This window comes from Meles meles, chromosome 3, assembly GCF_922984935.1.
Source record: "Meles meles chromosome 3, mMelMel3.1 paternal haplotype, whole genome shotgun sequence".
Lineage (NCBI taxonomy): Eukaryota > Metazoa > Chordata > Mammalia > Carnivora > Mustelidae > Meles > Meles meles.
In genome coordinates this window covers 119,357,997-119,372,898 of record NC_060068.1, presented here as the reverse complement: position 1 = coordinate 119,372,898, position 14,902 = coordinate 119,357,997, and the positions used below count along the sequence as shown (strand labels likewise).

The 14,902-nt window shown below is 51.4% G+C and overlaps 1 protein-coding gene across 2 annotated transcripts in view; it reads left to right on the top strand.

Moving 5' to 3' along the window:
• The window catches only part of CPLX2 (complexin 2), an 82,066-nt gene extending 72,724 nt beyond the window's left edge, over window positions 1-9,342 (top strand). For both annotated transcript variants that reach the window (XM_046001057.1, XM_046001056.1), the window contains 3 exons: window positions 3,887-4,006; window positions 4,150-4,325; window positions 5,093-9,342. In XM_046001057.1, coding sequence (XP_045857013.1) covers window positions 3,976-4,006; window positions 4,150-4,325; window positions 5,093-5,290 — 405 coding nt within the window. In that variant the 5' untranslated portion in view covers window positions 3,887-3,975 and the 3' untranslated portion in view covers window positions 5,291-9,342. The remainder of the gene's footprint in view (window positions 1-3,886; window positions 4,007-4,149; window positions 4,326-5,092) is intronic.
• Window positions 9,343-14,902: the final 5,560 nt, after the last annotated feature.

Genomic DNA, 14,902 nt, shown 5'->3' with positions numbered 1-14,902 from the left:
CACAAGTAGACAGAGAGGCAGGCAGAGAGAGAGAGAGAGGGAAGCAGGCTCCCCGCTGAGCAGAGAGCCCGATGCGGGACTCGATCCCAGGACCCTGAGATCATGACCTGAGCTGAAGGCAGCGGCTCAACCCACTGAGCCACCCAGGTGCCCTGATGAGGGCAATTTTGGTGGCAGTGTAGAGCCAGCGGATCTCTGATCTCACAGAGCCGCAGGGCTGACCCGGAGGTGAAGGAGTGGAGAAACCAAGGGGAGACCCCTTCGTCACAAAGGTAGAGGGCAGAGAGGAAGGGAAAAGTGGTTCAGAGCAGGAGCTGAAGAAGGAAGGGGATAAAGGGACCCATAGAGAAGAGACTGAGGATGGGAGGAAGACGGAACATGAAAGCCTAAAGGAGAGAAGATCTGCAGCTCAGGCAGATAGATTAACTTCAGGAGGAAGGAGAGGGACCTCATCTTCAGAAACTAGGAAGGAAGGCTGCAGGAGCTCATATCACCTGGCATCAATCATTTTGATAACAGTCACCATTTACCAAGCCCCCCCACCATGTGCCAAAGGCATTGTATACACTATTTCTAACCTTTCAAAGGGGTATTGTAATCCTCATTTCATGAGGGAGGGAGGGAGGTTAAGACAATTACTCACCATCACAGAGCTAAAAAGTAGCAGATTCAGGATCAGAGTCAGGTATGCCTGACCCAGAGCCCACAAGCCTTCCAACACACCACATGAAGTGGGAGGAAAGTTGTCTGTTGAAGGGGATAGGGGAGGAGGACATTGGGCGTTGAGAAATTGGTTAAGGAAGCCTCAACAAGATGAACAAGAAATTACTTGAGAGCTGAGAGAGCCATGCTGGGAGTGGGCAGCAGGACTCTGGGGTGGACCCAAGAAGCTACTAAATCCCAGCAGGCTACAGGGGGGGTGCACCTCGAGTGACAGGGATGTAAGTATCCAGAAGACTCAGCCCTCACTGAGTAGATGTACTTTGCATATTGTGGGGTGGGGAGGGGTGGTAATCAAGGTTCCTTGAATAGATGCTTAGAAGCAGAAGAGTCCAGAGAAGGAGATGGTGTGGTGATAGAGAGATGGCATGTTGACTTTGAATGGTGCCATGGGATATCCAGAGGGAGGTGTTCAAGAGGAAGGCAAGTGTACTTCTTGACTCATTTATTGCCCATTTCCCTACACACACACACACACACACACACTCGTTCACTCAGTTCACACACTCTGAAATGTAATCTGCATGGGAGCAGGACTTTGTCTTGTTCACTCTTAAATCCCCAGTACCTAACACACTGCCTGGTACATAGTAGATGCTTAACTGAAACTTGTTGGATAAATGAATATAGGGGTCTGAGAGCCCACAGATGTCTAGGTATCATTAAAGGATGAGTTCTCCTAGGGAAACTTTAGAGAGGAAAAAGAGGCACGGGCTAAAGTCAGGGTCGTAGGGAAAACACTTACTGAAAAAAGGAAAGGATCAACAGGAGGCAGCAAAACTGGAGTGGGGAGGGAAGAGGGAGCAGTAGGAGAGGAGGGAGTATGGTAGGAGATGGAGGAGAGGAAAGAACTAAGTCACAGAACCAAGACAGAAGAAGGATTTGAGGACACAGTTGGGTGGTTGGCAGTTCAATGTTGCAGAACTGCTCCAACAGAACCACTGGGAAGAAGGCCCAGAAGATCATCTGGTCCAGGAGAGAGACTTGCCAGAGCCACAAGTTAAGCATGAGGCTGGACCTAAAGCCCAGGTGCCCTGTGGACCAATTTGAGGCATCTCAAATTAGAGTCCTGTGTCCCCCAGCACCACCTGTCAATTCCTTAAGCTGCATGGAAACAGAGAGGAGGAACCCAGTAGTTCCTGAAATCACTTGATTATTAAATTGTTCATTTCCTGTTGTTAGAAATGTAGTCTCTTCGAAGTGTTTTTGAATCAAGTGAAAACATCTTAATTGACTGAGCTGAACTGCCTTTCAAACTCAGAATTCTGGGTCAGGGTGGGTTCTTTGCATTTCCTAGAAATCCTGCTCCTTTTTTGCATGTCCTTATAAACATGCAGTCAGCAACGGCCCACACTAACTAGCAGCTGCTACACACCAGGCACTTGACCAGGATCTCCTCTTCTTCAAATATCAGTACAAGGGTAGGCTTACTACTCCTGTCACTGGCAGGGAGCACACTGCTTTCCCAGGGGGCCACAGCCCGGGAGTGATCAGAGCCTGGACTTCTAACCAGATGTCTGATGCTAAAGCCCCTGGCAACATTTTTCTACTCCATCATGACTTGCCCTCCTCCAAACAACCTGTCGGGTGGTATGATCCTGTAGAAGTCCTCAAATAAACTCCCGGGCCCCATTTGATGGAAAGATCTCAGTCTGCTGATATGTTTTCTCATTTTGAAAGAAATGAGGAAAATTCATCATCAACAAAAAGCCAGTGACCTTGAACTCAACCTGGTTGTGATATCCAGGCTGCTTCTCTGCCACTGTTTCCCTTTTTCCTGGCTATGCAGGCTCCCAGGCACCGGGGAGGAGGCCTGGCCCCAGGAGATTACATCACACTTTGGATAGCTCATGGATGTTCCCCTCCACACCCAAAAAGGGATTTGTGGTGTCTTTGTCTATGGAAAAAAACTGTGAAACTGAATGGTGGAACTAGAAAGGAAACCTAAGAGTTACATCAGGGTTGAAATTTTCAGGGATTTGGAGGGAACAAGGTAGGAGGAGGTCAATGGAGGAGGGAAGCTCCACCCCTCCCCATTAACATTCGAATAGTTCCACTTCTATGTATTTTGCATATTGAGATTCCCATTAAGATTTTATTTGGAGAGGGGCGCCTGGGTGGCTCAATGGGTTAAGCCTCTGCCTTCGGCTCAGGTCATAATCTCAGGGTCCTGGGATCAAGCCCCACATTGGGCTCTCTGCTTGGCTGGGAGCCTGCTTCTCCCTCTCTCTCTGCCTGCCTCTCTGCCTATTTGTGATCTCTCTCTGTGTCAAATAAATACATAAAATCTTAAAAAAAAAAAAAAGATTTTATTTGGAGAAAACCTTCTCAGGCCAAAAAAAAAAAAAAAAAAAGAACAATTAAAAATATAATAAAAACTGAAAGTTGGTAATTGAGAGAGAAGGGGAGGACTAACATAAGCTGAGTGCTTACAAGGCCTATGCTTGGTACTTTAAAGGTCCTAAGCCCCAAGATTATCATGTCTCCAACCTCCCATGTGTAATTCAAAATAAAAATCAATATTAAGCTATAAAACACAAAAACTTACATGTTTGTTGCAATAAAAGTAACTTATTTCTCCATTTGTCTAATTTCAGAAGTCTGGATATGCTCATCCAAGCTGACTGTTCTTTTTTTAACTGGCCTCTGATTTGCTGGGGCCCTAAGTGTGCTCATTCCATCTAGGGGTTGACCCAGTGGGCCAGGCGGAAATTTTCTCCAGTCTCCACAGTAGCGCTGGGAAAAGAGGCACCGCCATTCTTTCATATAGTCGAGGAAACCAGGACTCAAGGGGGTTCAGTAACTGGCTGAATGTCACATGGCAAACAAAAATTGAGGGAGGTATAAGAACTGAGCTCTGTCTGCCTGACTCCAAATTCCAGGTTCTTTCTAGCACTCCTGGGTTCCTTCTAGCACTCCTGGCTTCAACCAAATTAAAGCAATATGGTCAAGATGAAGGTTTTAGAATCCGAAGACATGTGACCACACATATGTGCCTGACCTGCAGCAAGTACTCAGGAAATAGCCCCTTTCCATCTCCTTCCCATGGGTGCCAGGGCATCAGGTCCTGGCCTCAGCTGATGGAGCCTGGGGCCTGAACCAGGGGGAGGCTGCCATTTGTGTGAGCTGAGGCCTCGCCTGTCTGATCCCCGACTCTGCTCTACAGGTTGACACATCTCCCTGAGCCAGGCCTTGCCAGAAGCACTGCATGCAAACTTGACTGCACACTAGGGCACGCTAACTGGAACTGGCGTCATGGACTTCGTCATGAAGCAGGCTCTTGGAGGTGAGGCCCCGAGCCCAGCACCCCTCACTCCCTGACCTGAGTCCCAACCCAGCTGGGAGGGACCCGCAGAGCACTAGGCCTCTTCATCCCCAGCCCTGACCCCCCTGACCCTACTTTCTCCCTCCCCAACCCATCCACTCCAGGGGCCACCAAGGATATGGGGAAGATGCTGGGGGGGGAGGAGGAGAAGGACCCAGACGCACAGAAGAAGGAGGAGGAGCGACAGGAGGCTCTGCGACAGCAGGAAGAGGAGCGTAAGGCCAAGCATGCACGCATGGAGGCTGAGCGGGAGAAGGTCCGGCAGCAGATCCGAGACAAGGTCAGCACCTCCCAACTGCCTGGAGAGTAGAAGGCATGGAGGTCAAGCCACCGCCCCGCACCCCCCCATCCCCCCCCCCAACTCTCATCAAACCGCAGCCCCAACTTTAGACCTAGCTCTGAGCGCTGCTCTCCTAAGAGGGTAAAGTGAGTGTCACAGGCACAGCTCCCTGGAAGGAGTGTTATGGGGATTGAATAAGATAATGCCCATGAGACGTGCTCCCTAATGTTTGCGGCTGTGGTCCACAATCTTGTACCTGAGACATTGGAGACCAAATGTTTGCAATCCAGAATTTGGGAATTTTAGGAAAATACCATAGTGCCTGAGGACCTGTTACCTTTGCACCTCACTCTCAATGGGTTTACAGCTGTCACCCTCGGCCAAACAATTCAGCATATGAGTTTAGTCTCACTACTGCAAAAAATCCAGGCTGTAAGTAGCCTCCCATGAGCTCAGATCAAGTTTTGTCATCCAAACATAAGGAAGGATGTTCAGATGTCAAATCTTGGGGGATTTCAGAAGAGCAGAGAAGTTACTAGGGGCAGGTGTTAATTTTAAAGGAAACCCCATGCACAGACTCTTATGGAGCACCTGTTAAGGACAGGCACAACCCCATAAGGAAGGCATCCTTATCCCTATTTTATAGATGAGAGGACAGGTTTGGGGAGTTTCCATGAGTGGCCCTGCTGAGCCTGCATGACCTTGAGACCCACCCAGCTCTCTCCATGAGCCCCATTCATGCTCATGTCTGCCCTCCTCCTCCCCAGTATGGGCTGAAGAAGAAGGAAGAGAAGGAGGCAGAAGAGAAGGCCGCCCTGGAGCAGCCCTGCGAGGGGAGCCTCACCCGGCCCAAGAAGGCTATCCCTGCAGGCTGTGGGGATGAAGAGGAGGAAGAGGAGGAGAGCATCCTGGACACGGTGCTCAAATATCTCCCGGGGCCACTGCAGGACATGTTCAAGAAGTAACCGGCCCTCCTGCCCTGTTCCCACTCCACTTGTTCCTTTTTTTTTTTTTTTTTTTTTGGTTCTTTCTTTTCTTTTTATTCAGTTAAGTCTCAGTTCTGAAGGGGAAAACCGCAGTTGACCTCTGCCCTCCTTCCCTGGCCAGGGACTCCTCCCACTCAGCACTCCCTTACACCCCCTTCATCCCGGGGTATCCAGCTCCCACCTCACTTCAAGTTGCTTGAAAAAGGGAACACAGCTTCCCCCCCTCCCCGAGTAGGGGGCATTGAACCCAGTGTCAGAGGTACTGAGAGTCCCCTCCGGAAGGAAGCCTAAGGTCTATGCTAGTGTGGTAACCCCCATACATTCCTTCATGCACCCCACTGCCAGGAGGACCATTGTCCCCAGCCAGCCAAAGTAATAACACATTCCAACCCTGCCCAGCACGCCGACCTTTGTCCTCTGACCCACAGTGGGCCTCCAGGTCAGGGCAGGGGTGTTGAGTGGCCTGGCTCTGAGGAAGGGAGTCAGGGTAAGCCTGCCCTGTGAGGGCCCAGCCTGAGAGGCCCTGCTGTATTCTGGCCAGGCCTAAGTCTTGGCAGAAGGCTGGGGCTCTCCTTCTCTCCTTCCCCTGAGATGACACCCAACCCAGGATCACTCCTCTCCCAACCCCCACCCGAAGAGGCATAGCCCCTGCCAAGCCAGTCCCTCCAAATGGATCCTCTTTGGACTTTAACTCATCTGTGGAGAGGACCCAGGGTAGAGCACCCCCTTGTTTCCCCCTCTTCCACTTGGGTCCTGGGGCCCCACTGCCAGGCTGGGTCCAGTTTGCCCAGCCAAGGGGCTACCCAGGCCCCCCCAGAAAATACTTGGAGCCATTGGGCAGCAGTGGCCCATGCCATGGGACCCCACCATTGGTACAGCCAAGCTGCCCCCATTCCTATCCACCCCTCTTCCCCACCCTATCCTGTCCATGTGCTTCCAGGGCCCCATGGTCCCCAGGAGGACCCTTCCTGGCCAAAGCCCCAAGGCTTTGGGGAGAAGCCAGTTCCCACTTGACAGAAGGCATCTGTCCATTCATCTCATTGGCCAAGAACAAACTCTCCTCTGGGATGTGTGAAAATAACATTTGTTCCCCCCCACCCCAAACTGTCAAGGCCTCCTGCTCAGTCAGTTGTGTAAGAACTGAGGGGCCAAGGAGCAAATGAGAGAGGAAAGTGTGTGTCCATGCACACATGAGTGTGTGTGGCAGAGACTGCATCAGCAGCTGTGTGTCCTAAGATTGTACCTATAGGTGTTTCGTTAGAGTGTACATATGTCTTGAGATTGTGTGTGTATGTTAATCACATCCCTGTGTTAGATAAGGATCGTGTGTGAGAGGCAGCCTTGTGTACGTGGGCTTGTTTGAGGGGGTGTGTATGAATGGAGACTGTGTCGTATCTGTTTTCTAGCCATCTTGTATGTGTGGTAGGGTTTGCACAAGTCAGCTTGGCACGTTTGTCTGGGGAGAAGGGTATGTGTTAGATGTGGCGGAAGTATGTGTTTGAGAGAAGTCAGATGTGCTGAGACTGTCGTGTGCACGTGTGTAGCTCTGAATAGGCAGTTGGGTGCAGAATGCATGCTGGGGGAGAAAAAAACATAGGTAAGATGCCCCCCTCTTGGCCCCAAAACCATTGGTCACAGGTGGCCACATCCAAGAGGAGACCTTGTTCTTGGCCTACAGTCCTCCCACCCTTGGGGGGCTCCTGCCTGAGGTCCTCAGAAGCCCCCTGGGACTGACCCTGGCAGAGCCCCGAGAAGCCATGCTGGGCCCCCACCAGGGCCAACCCCAAAAGCAGGGCCCAGGGAGAGGGCGACTTGCCTGTCCCCGAAGCTCCTGCCCCATTGACCCCAGTTTGCATTCTGCAGGTTTTCCATGTTAGTGGATTTATGCTTTTATTTCAGAGAGAGACATGTGTCTTCTCTGTCCGTTTCCAATAGTTAAAGCCATATCAGTTAGACTGCAATACTTTAAAGACGAGACAAAACAATCCATATGTTTAGGGAACCAGAAAAATCCCCTGGTCTGTCCCTTCTCCAGGGAGCAGGGCTCCAGCAGCTCCAGCTCCCTGGATTTGCCCTTCTCCCCCGCCCCCTCCCCTGTGCCCCTGTGTCCTGCCCCCCATCCAGGGGGCCTGTGTCTGTGCCTGTGTCTGTGATGGGGAGCCACCTCGCACCCCTATTGTCTGCTTGTCTGTGTCTCTTTTCCTGGGCAGGATGGTCATTCTCTAGAGCCCTCAGGGTCCTGGGACAGAGATAGGCAGGGCCCATTCAGGGGCCCCAGGCCTCCCCAGACCCTGTCTGTGAGCCCCACCTAGACACAGATGTGGATCCCAAGTGTTCAAAAAGTCCCCTCCTTGACAGGGGCCCACAGATCTCAAAGGTAGTGCCACGACACAGAGAGTGCCAGATCGGCAGCAGAGACCAAGGCTCAGGAAGCTTCAGGTAAGCAGGGGAATCCAGCCATGTCAGATATCCTGGGACCCTCAGAGGATGTACCTGGTGGTCTCCAAAGCCCCTCTGTACCTCCAGAGCTGGCTCAGGGTTTTCTCCATATAAGAGTACCCTCCAGGGTAGCTGGATTAGTCTGAGGTATGGCCTAGACTCTGCCAGACTCCTCAGGCCTACTCTTGAGAAGCAGGACTAGAGGACTTCCTGGAGGTGGTAGCAAGGGAGGAGTTCAGCATGGCGCACACCTGCCTCCAGCCACTGCCAGGGGATCAATGTCAGATCCAGGGGGACATGATGACTATCATTCCTCATACAGACCTGACTGTGGGAAGAAGCTAACATGTGACCCAGTGAAGATGTTGTGTGCAACACACACATGTGGAGGGAGAGGGGGAACAAGATATGTGTGGGGTGCGCTCTGGCAGGGAAGGGATGTTCACATGAGGTACCTGGGGTGGGAGGTGTGTGTGATCCACCGGATGGGAGGGAGATGGGTGTGCCACACATAAGTGGGACAGTGTGCCTGTGATACACTTAGGAGGCCTGGATGGGGAGGGAGCAGTCCCAGAATTCAGTGCACACTTACCAACATATCAGGGAGACACTCTCCAGCTAGGGAAGTAAGAAGGAGCGATCATTTGTATGTGGTGAAAACAATGAGATGCAAGGGAGTGGGCAGCACCTGCTGTGGGCATGCATGGTTGCCAGGGAAGACCACGGCCAGACTTGTGTGCCTGGGAGCTCACCAGCAGAGATGAGAAGACTTCTCTGGATCACCCATGCTGGGTGTGGGCAGTGAGCCAGGACTTGCACACATGGGCAGCCTCAGCTCCTGGAAGGTATCTTTACCAGCAAAATCGTGTAGGGTCCCCCCAAAGGCAAGCAGGAAGTCAACAGACCCTCTTAAGTAGGGGTATGTGTGTGTGAGAGAGAGAGACAGAGAGGGAAGAAAGCAGCAGGGGAAGAGGGAGAGAGAGACAGGGAACAGAAGTATTTCAGCAACCCAGGTCGCTCTCAGGTGGGACAGCTGGTGGGCAAAGGAGCTGTCTTACAGGCTCTGGCTAGAGGAGATGGGCAGAACCCCAGCCCTGAGAGCCCCCAGCACCTAGCTGGCAGAGTTGCCCGCCCCACCCCCCAGCTGCTCCAACCTAGGGTCCTGCATGCCCTTGATGGGACAGGCAGCTGGGGATCAGATGGCTCAGGTCTGGGGAGAGATGTCTCCCAGGCCTGAGGACATACCTTCCCCACATGTCCCCTACTCCCCTCCCTGCTCTGGCTGCCCCACTCCTTCCTTGGGGAGAGATTGGCAGGTGTTTGTGCTGGTCCTGGGGTGGGGGTTCTAGCGAGACTCAGGTGAGGACGACCATCCTGCTCTCGCGGGGGAATCCCTTTCCCACATCTGTGCTGTGTCCTTGTTGCTCTGCTTTCTTTAAATGTGTCAGTGCCTGGGGGGAGGGGAGGGGCACCCCCTCATGCCCCCTGAATCTGACCAAAAGCCATGGCTGTTGCTCCCCCCTTTGTATGACGCAGATGCTAAGATGTACCAAACCAACCACGACAACAAAGAAAAGACCTTGTACAGCAACTCTTGGTCTGTCTGTCTTCTTCTGTCTGTTGGCATCACCAGGGCGACACAGGGCACCAGCTGAGGTGAGAGGGAGCTGAGCCACAGTGCTCAAGAGGCCCCAGAAACCCTTCCATTTTACCCTCACTACTAGCTGGGACACTGGAAATGACCCCAGAAATCAACTGAGGCCGGAGTCAAGGCTGGCCCGAGATTCAGGGCCACTTGCCTCCTGCCCTTCAAAGTCAGCTGTGCAACAAAGCCCTGGAGCTGGTGTCCCAGCCTGGCCACAGCACCCCACAGCCTATCTCTGGCCATCCTTCTCCGAACACTCCTCGGGAACTGGCCTATCAACATGAAGCCAAGTCCCACAGATGGGCAAAGGTCTGTCACTGTTCATCCCACCAACACTGAGGGAGTTCCTCATGTCTGCCAGGCCATGTGTGGGAGCTGGGGACATACAGTATTGCTCTTGGACACAGACACATCCCAGGCCTTGTTGAGTCAGCACAAGACCAGAACCCCTTTTTCAGCCTTGGTTGCCTCCACCATTGTCCTGCCTTAAGCTGGACCTTATTATTTCTCTACTTGGCTAGGCACCTCCCATTCCTCACACACTGGTCTCCCAGCTTCCACATCTTCCCTCTGTCCATCCTCTCCCCACCACCCAACTCCACCTGGAAGACTCATCAAAACACAAACTTAACCATGTCATGCCCTTAGCCAACACCCTTCAGTGGTCTGTAGGAAAGCACCCGCCTATAGGATAACATCAAAATCGTCAAAATGGCCCTGTATGACATGACCCCAAACTGCTAGGCCAGACCCAACCAACTCAGAGCCAAGCCCCCCTACCCTCACACATACCCTGCCATTCCGTGTTTATAGATTCTGTCCCCTCTGCTTGAAATGAACAGTACCCTCCCCCCCACCCGGTATACTTGAACTTCTCAAGATCCAGCTAAGATGTCACTTCCTGGGTGAAGCCCACCCTGACACAGCCCCCAGCCCTCTGCCCACAGCAGTTGGTTGCTGTGTTCACAACACAAAGCATCACAGCTCTGTGCCCAGACAGCACTGGGTTTGCTGGTGGGTTCTGTCATCCAGCCGAGTGATCTGGAACAAGCCACTTAACCCCTCTGAGTGTTTGCTCGCAAGTAAAATGGGATAATAATTGTTCTGACCTCCACAGTTGTGAGGAGTAAATGGGGTCACACACTCACACTCTCAGCACTGTGTGCCAAGCATTCAATGAATGGCACCTTGCAAATTCTACTGTAATTTATGTCGCTGCAGTGTCTCCCTCTGACTTGGGAGCTCTATAGGTGCTGTCCTGACTGGTGTCCCGATGCCTCCCAGCACCCACTGCAGAGTCTAGCCTGCAGTGGGTCCTCAGGAACCCCAATGCTGACTCAGGGTCCAAGTGACCAATCTCCAACTCTTCTTGGTGGCCACAGTCACTTCTCCTTTTGCTCTCTGCACCTACTGGATGGTAGGGGGAGGGGAGGCAGCACCTGACCCCTCTCTCTGCTATGCCCTAACATCACGCATCCTGCCTTTCTCCTAGATCTGCCCATCACTCTGGGCTAGCACCCCCAGGGTAGTCTCCTAGACTCTTAGAGTCAGGGGAGCTCCGTGCGCAACAGGACGCTGCATGAGGTATCCACCACTGCTTAACAAATTACACCAACTTGGTGCCTTAAAGCAACACATGTTTATTATCTCAGTTTCTCACAGGAGGCCAGGCACGACTGAGCTGGCCCCTCTGCTTCAGAGCCTCTCGCCAAGCTGCAGTCAAGGTGCAGGCCAGGGTTGGGGTCTCAACAGACGGTAAGGACCACTTCCAAGGTCATGTGATTGCTGCCAAGATTTAACTCCTGTTGAATTGAGGGCCTCAATCCCTGGCTGGCTATTGGCCAGGGGCTGCCCTTTGTTTGTCACTATGTGGGGCCCTCCGTTAGGGCAGCCCACAACAGGGGAGCTTTCTCCATCAAAGCACGCAAGCCAAGTAGGCAGAGAGCTGGTAAGACGGAAACCTCAGTGTTATGTAACCTGACTGGGGACGTGATGTTCCACTACTTTTGCCATATTCCATTGGTTAGAAGTCATAGGCCCTGCCATGCCTATAGGAAGAAGGTTACACAGGATGTGAATAGCAGGGCAGGGATCACTGGAGGACATCTTAGGGTCTGCCCTCTCAGAGGCTGAAGCAACTCCCCACCTTCCCTACAAAGAAGCAGGAGTTGAGCAGGGCCTCCAAAGAGCCAGAACCAAATCTCATCTACCGTAGGGTCCCAAGTGATGGAAGAAGAGTGTTGGAGCAGAGTAAGGGCCAACAGTGGGCTCCCCCCAGGTTTCTGTGAGACTGAGACCATTCCCAGAGCCAGGGGCTGGGCTCTGAGGGCCTTCCAAGGCTGGAGATTGGAAAGAAATGGAACATGAGAGATTTGGGCTTCCCTGGAAGTCCATGTGTGTTCTTTCAGCAGGCCAGGCACTGTCTTCCCAAGACCCAGGTCCCTGGTAAATAATCCAGCCCCAGACACTCAGATGCTTCTCCTCTGTCTGCCTTGCCCCTCCTTTCCACTCAGTGGCACCCCACAGTGCCCTGTAGCCTAGTTGGGAAATGCTAGCATCTTCTCACTTTCAGTCCTGAAGGTCTTCTCCTCACAGTCCTAATCCCCTCTTAAATAGCACTTACTGAGCTCCCACAACTTGGCTAGGCACTGTACTAGGCACCAAGAACACCAATCACATAGCTCCTTCCGCCAGGAACCTACCTGCTAATGGAAGAAACAGGCCAATCAGCCACTATAACATGTGCAGTGATGCAGGTAAATTGGGGTGCTTGGGGAAGGCTCCCTGGAGAAGGCAACGTCTGAAATGAGTCTTAAATGAGAAGTCAATCTGGTGGGAAAGGAGGGCACTCTGAGCAGAGGGCCTGGCATAAGCAAAGGATAAAGGAGACAAAAGTAGTCCAACGCAGGTGGTGGGTGTCAGGAAGGGAGAAGCAGGGGACATCTGCAAGAGCTTATTACATTCTTGGTAAAAAGCTGAAAGCCTGAAACATCAACCAGGGTGCCAGAAGATGGAGCTTGGGCTCTCCCTGCATGCCATAGGGAGCCATGGGAGGATCCTAAGCAGAGGTGTGATATGATCAGATGTGCAGATTAAGGAAGATCATTAGGGTTGTGAGGAGGAGAAACTAGTCTCCAGGAAGGAGCTAGTACAATGTCAAGGTTGGAGATGGTGAGGCCTGGATTTAAGCAATGGCAAAGGGCCTGGAAGAAGCAGACAAATGGGTGGGGTGGGGTGGGGGGAGCTACACAGGAGGCCAAATTGGTAGTACTTGAGGATTGGATATGTGAGGCATGGAGGAGGAAGGGTCAAAGTCTGTCTCTACATTGGGAGGCTCCATTCTCCAGGATCTAAAAAGCTGGTGGAGACCAGTTTGGGGGAAGATAATGAGTTTGCTTTGGGGCTTCTGGATTTGAGGCACCTGGGGGTGAGGCGAAGTCTAGTGACCCGTCTATGTCTATGCCAGAGAAAGGCAGGAAAACCACAAACTGTACTTTGTATGCCCCCAATGGAGCAATTTCTTGACCATTTACTTTCTTTACCACAAGCTCCAAAGCAGAGGAAGTCAAGAATCCATCCTGCTATGCAATCCAGGAGTACCTCTAATGCCATCTTTGGTAGAGGGCACTCTCTGTTTGCATTCCCCACAGTGTGGGAGAGCTCATTAAAGTCAGACGCGGGCCTTCTTTCTCCTAAACCAAAAGTTGCCAGGAGCCAGGGGTTAATGAAGCTTCCTCCAGCATCCCTTTAATTGACTGCAAAACTCTGCTTCCAGGTCACTCACTTAGCACTCGTAATTAATTGGGGCTTCTTGCCTGATCTAAGAGATATTTCAATACCCCTCACCACCCCAGACAATGTTTTCTCAGTTGGGATCCTCCAACTGGAGCCATCTCTACATGATAGCCTCTTCACAGGCTCTGACCCGGGTTTGAATACAGGTTCCAGCCCCTCCTTCATCTCTGTGTGAGCTGGGCGATCACTTCTCTGCCCCAGGCACAGGGCTAGCACAAGGGAGCCTCAGTAGGTAGGCCCAGACCTGCTGGTGCTACCATTTCCTTGGACTCCAAGTTCAGGCACCCACCCCATCCTAGGGCAGGCCCACTAATCTCCTCAACTCCCTGCTTCTCTCACAGACAATGACCATGACCCTGCCTATATGAGGGTTAAAGTAGCCCATCTTAATATACGTAAGAGGGGAGGGAAGAAAAGGGAAGAAGAGCGAGGAAGCCTCCATTCACTAAGCCCCCGCGCCATGCCATAACAGGGTTGGTGCTCTAAAGGCACCACCTCTGCTCATCCTGACCAGAATCTGTGAGGTCAGGATTATGCCCATTTTATAGAAGACAACACTGGGGCTCATTAGTACAGGCATATAATGGGCATGAGTATAGGCTTTGGTTTTCAGACAACCCTGGCTTGGAATCTTGATTCCTTCTGTCTGGTCTTGAACGTATGCGTCTCTGGATCTTGGTTTCCTTATTTATTTAAAACAAGTGAGTATATACTGTATGTTATATATACTGAAATAAAAATAAAAATAAAATAAAAGACTATAATAATACCTCATCCCCCCATCACCACCCCTGCGGGCATTAAGGGAACTAAATAAAATAAGTCTGTAGGTCTCCTAGCACAGTGCCTGGCACATAACAGGTACTTAAATAATGATAGCCATTGCAACAAAATGCTACTACTATGGGGCAAGACTGAAGAAGACAAACAAGAAGAGGATAATAGGAAAGGAGAGAGAAGGACCAAAAAAGGATAAGGAGAAGAGTTAATTTCAATAAAAATTGACAATCATCCAGGGGCAGCGGGGTGGCTCAGTCAGTTGGGCATCCAACTCCTGATTTCAGCTCAGGTCATGAGATCAAGCCCCCTGTTGAGCTCCATGCTCAGTAAGGAGTCCACTTGAGATTCTCTCTCTCCCTCTCCTTCTGCCCCACCCCTGCTCTCTCTCAAATAAGCCTTTTAAGAGACACAAACTGAGGGTTTTGGAGGGGAGGGAGGTGGGGGGTTGGGTGAGCCTGGTGGTGGGTATTAAGCAGGACACATATTGCATGGAGCACTGGGTGTGGTACATAAACAATGAACCTTGGAACACTGAAAAAATAAAATAAAGTTTAAATTTAAAAAAATCTTCAAGTCATTCAAATAGTAAACTGATAACCTGGATTTAAAACAAACTCTTATGTATTTTCACATAATACACAGAAAAGAAGCTGAGAGATAGGGGTCACAAGTGAGAAGCTGGGACAGGAGGGAACAACTGCCTCTTCCAGGAAGCCCTCATCAGCTCAAAAGAGACTTAGCAATGTATATTAATTATCTGTTGCTGCATAACAAATTACCCCAAAACTTAGTGGCTCGGAACAATAAACATTTATGTTTCTCTCACAGTTTCTGAGAGTCAAACATTCTGAGTGGCTTCACTGGGTAGTTCCAGATTGGGGTCTCCCACAAAGTTGCAATTAAGATTTCAGCTGGGGCTGTGGTCTCATCTG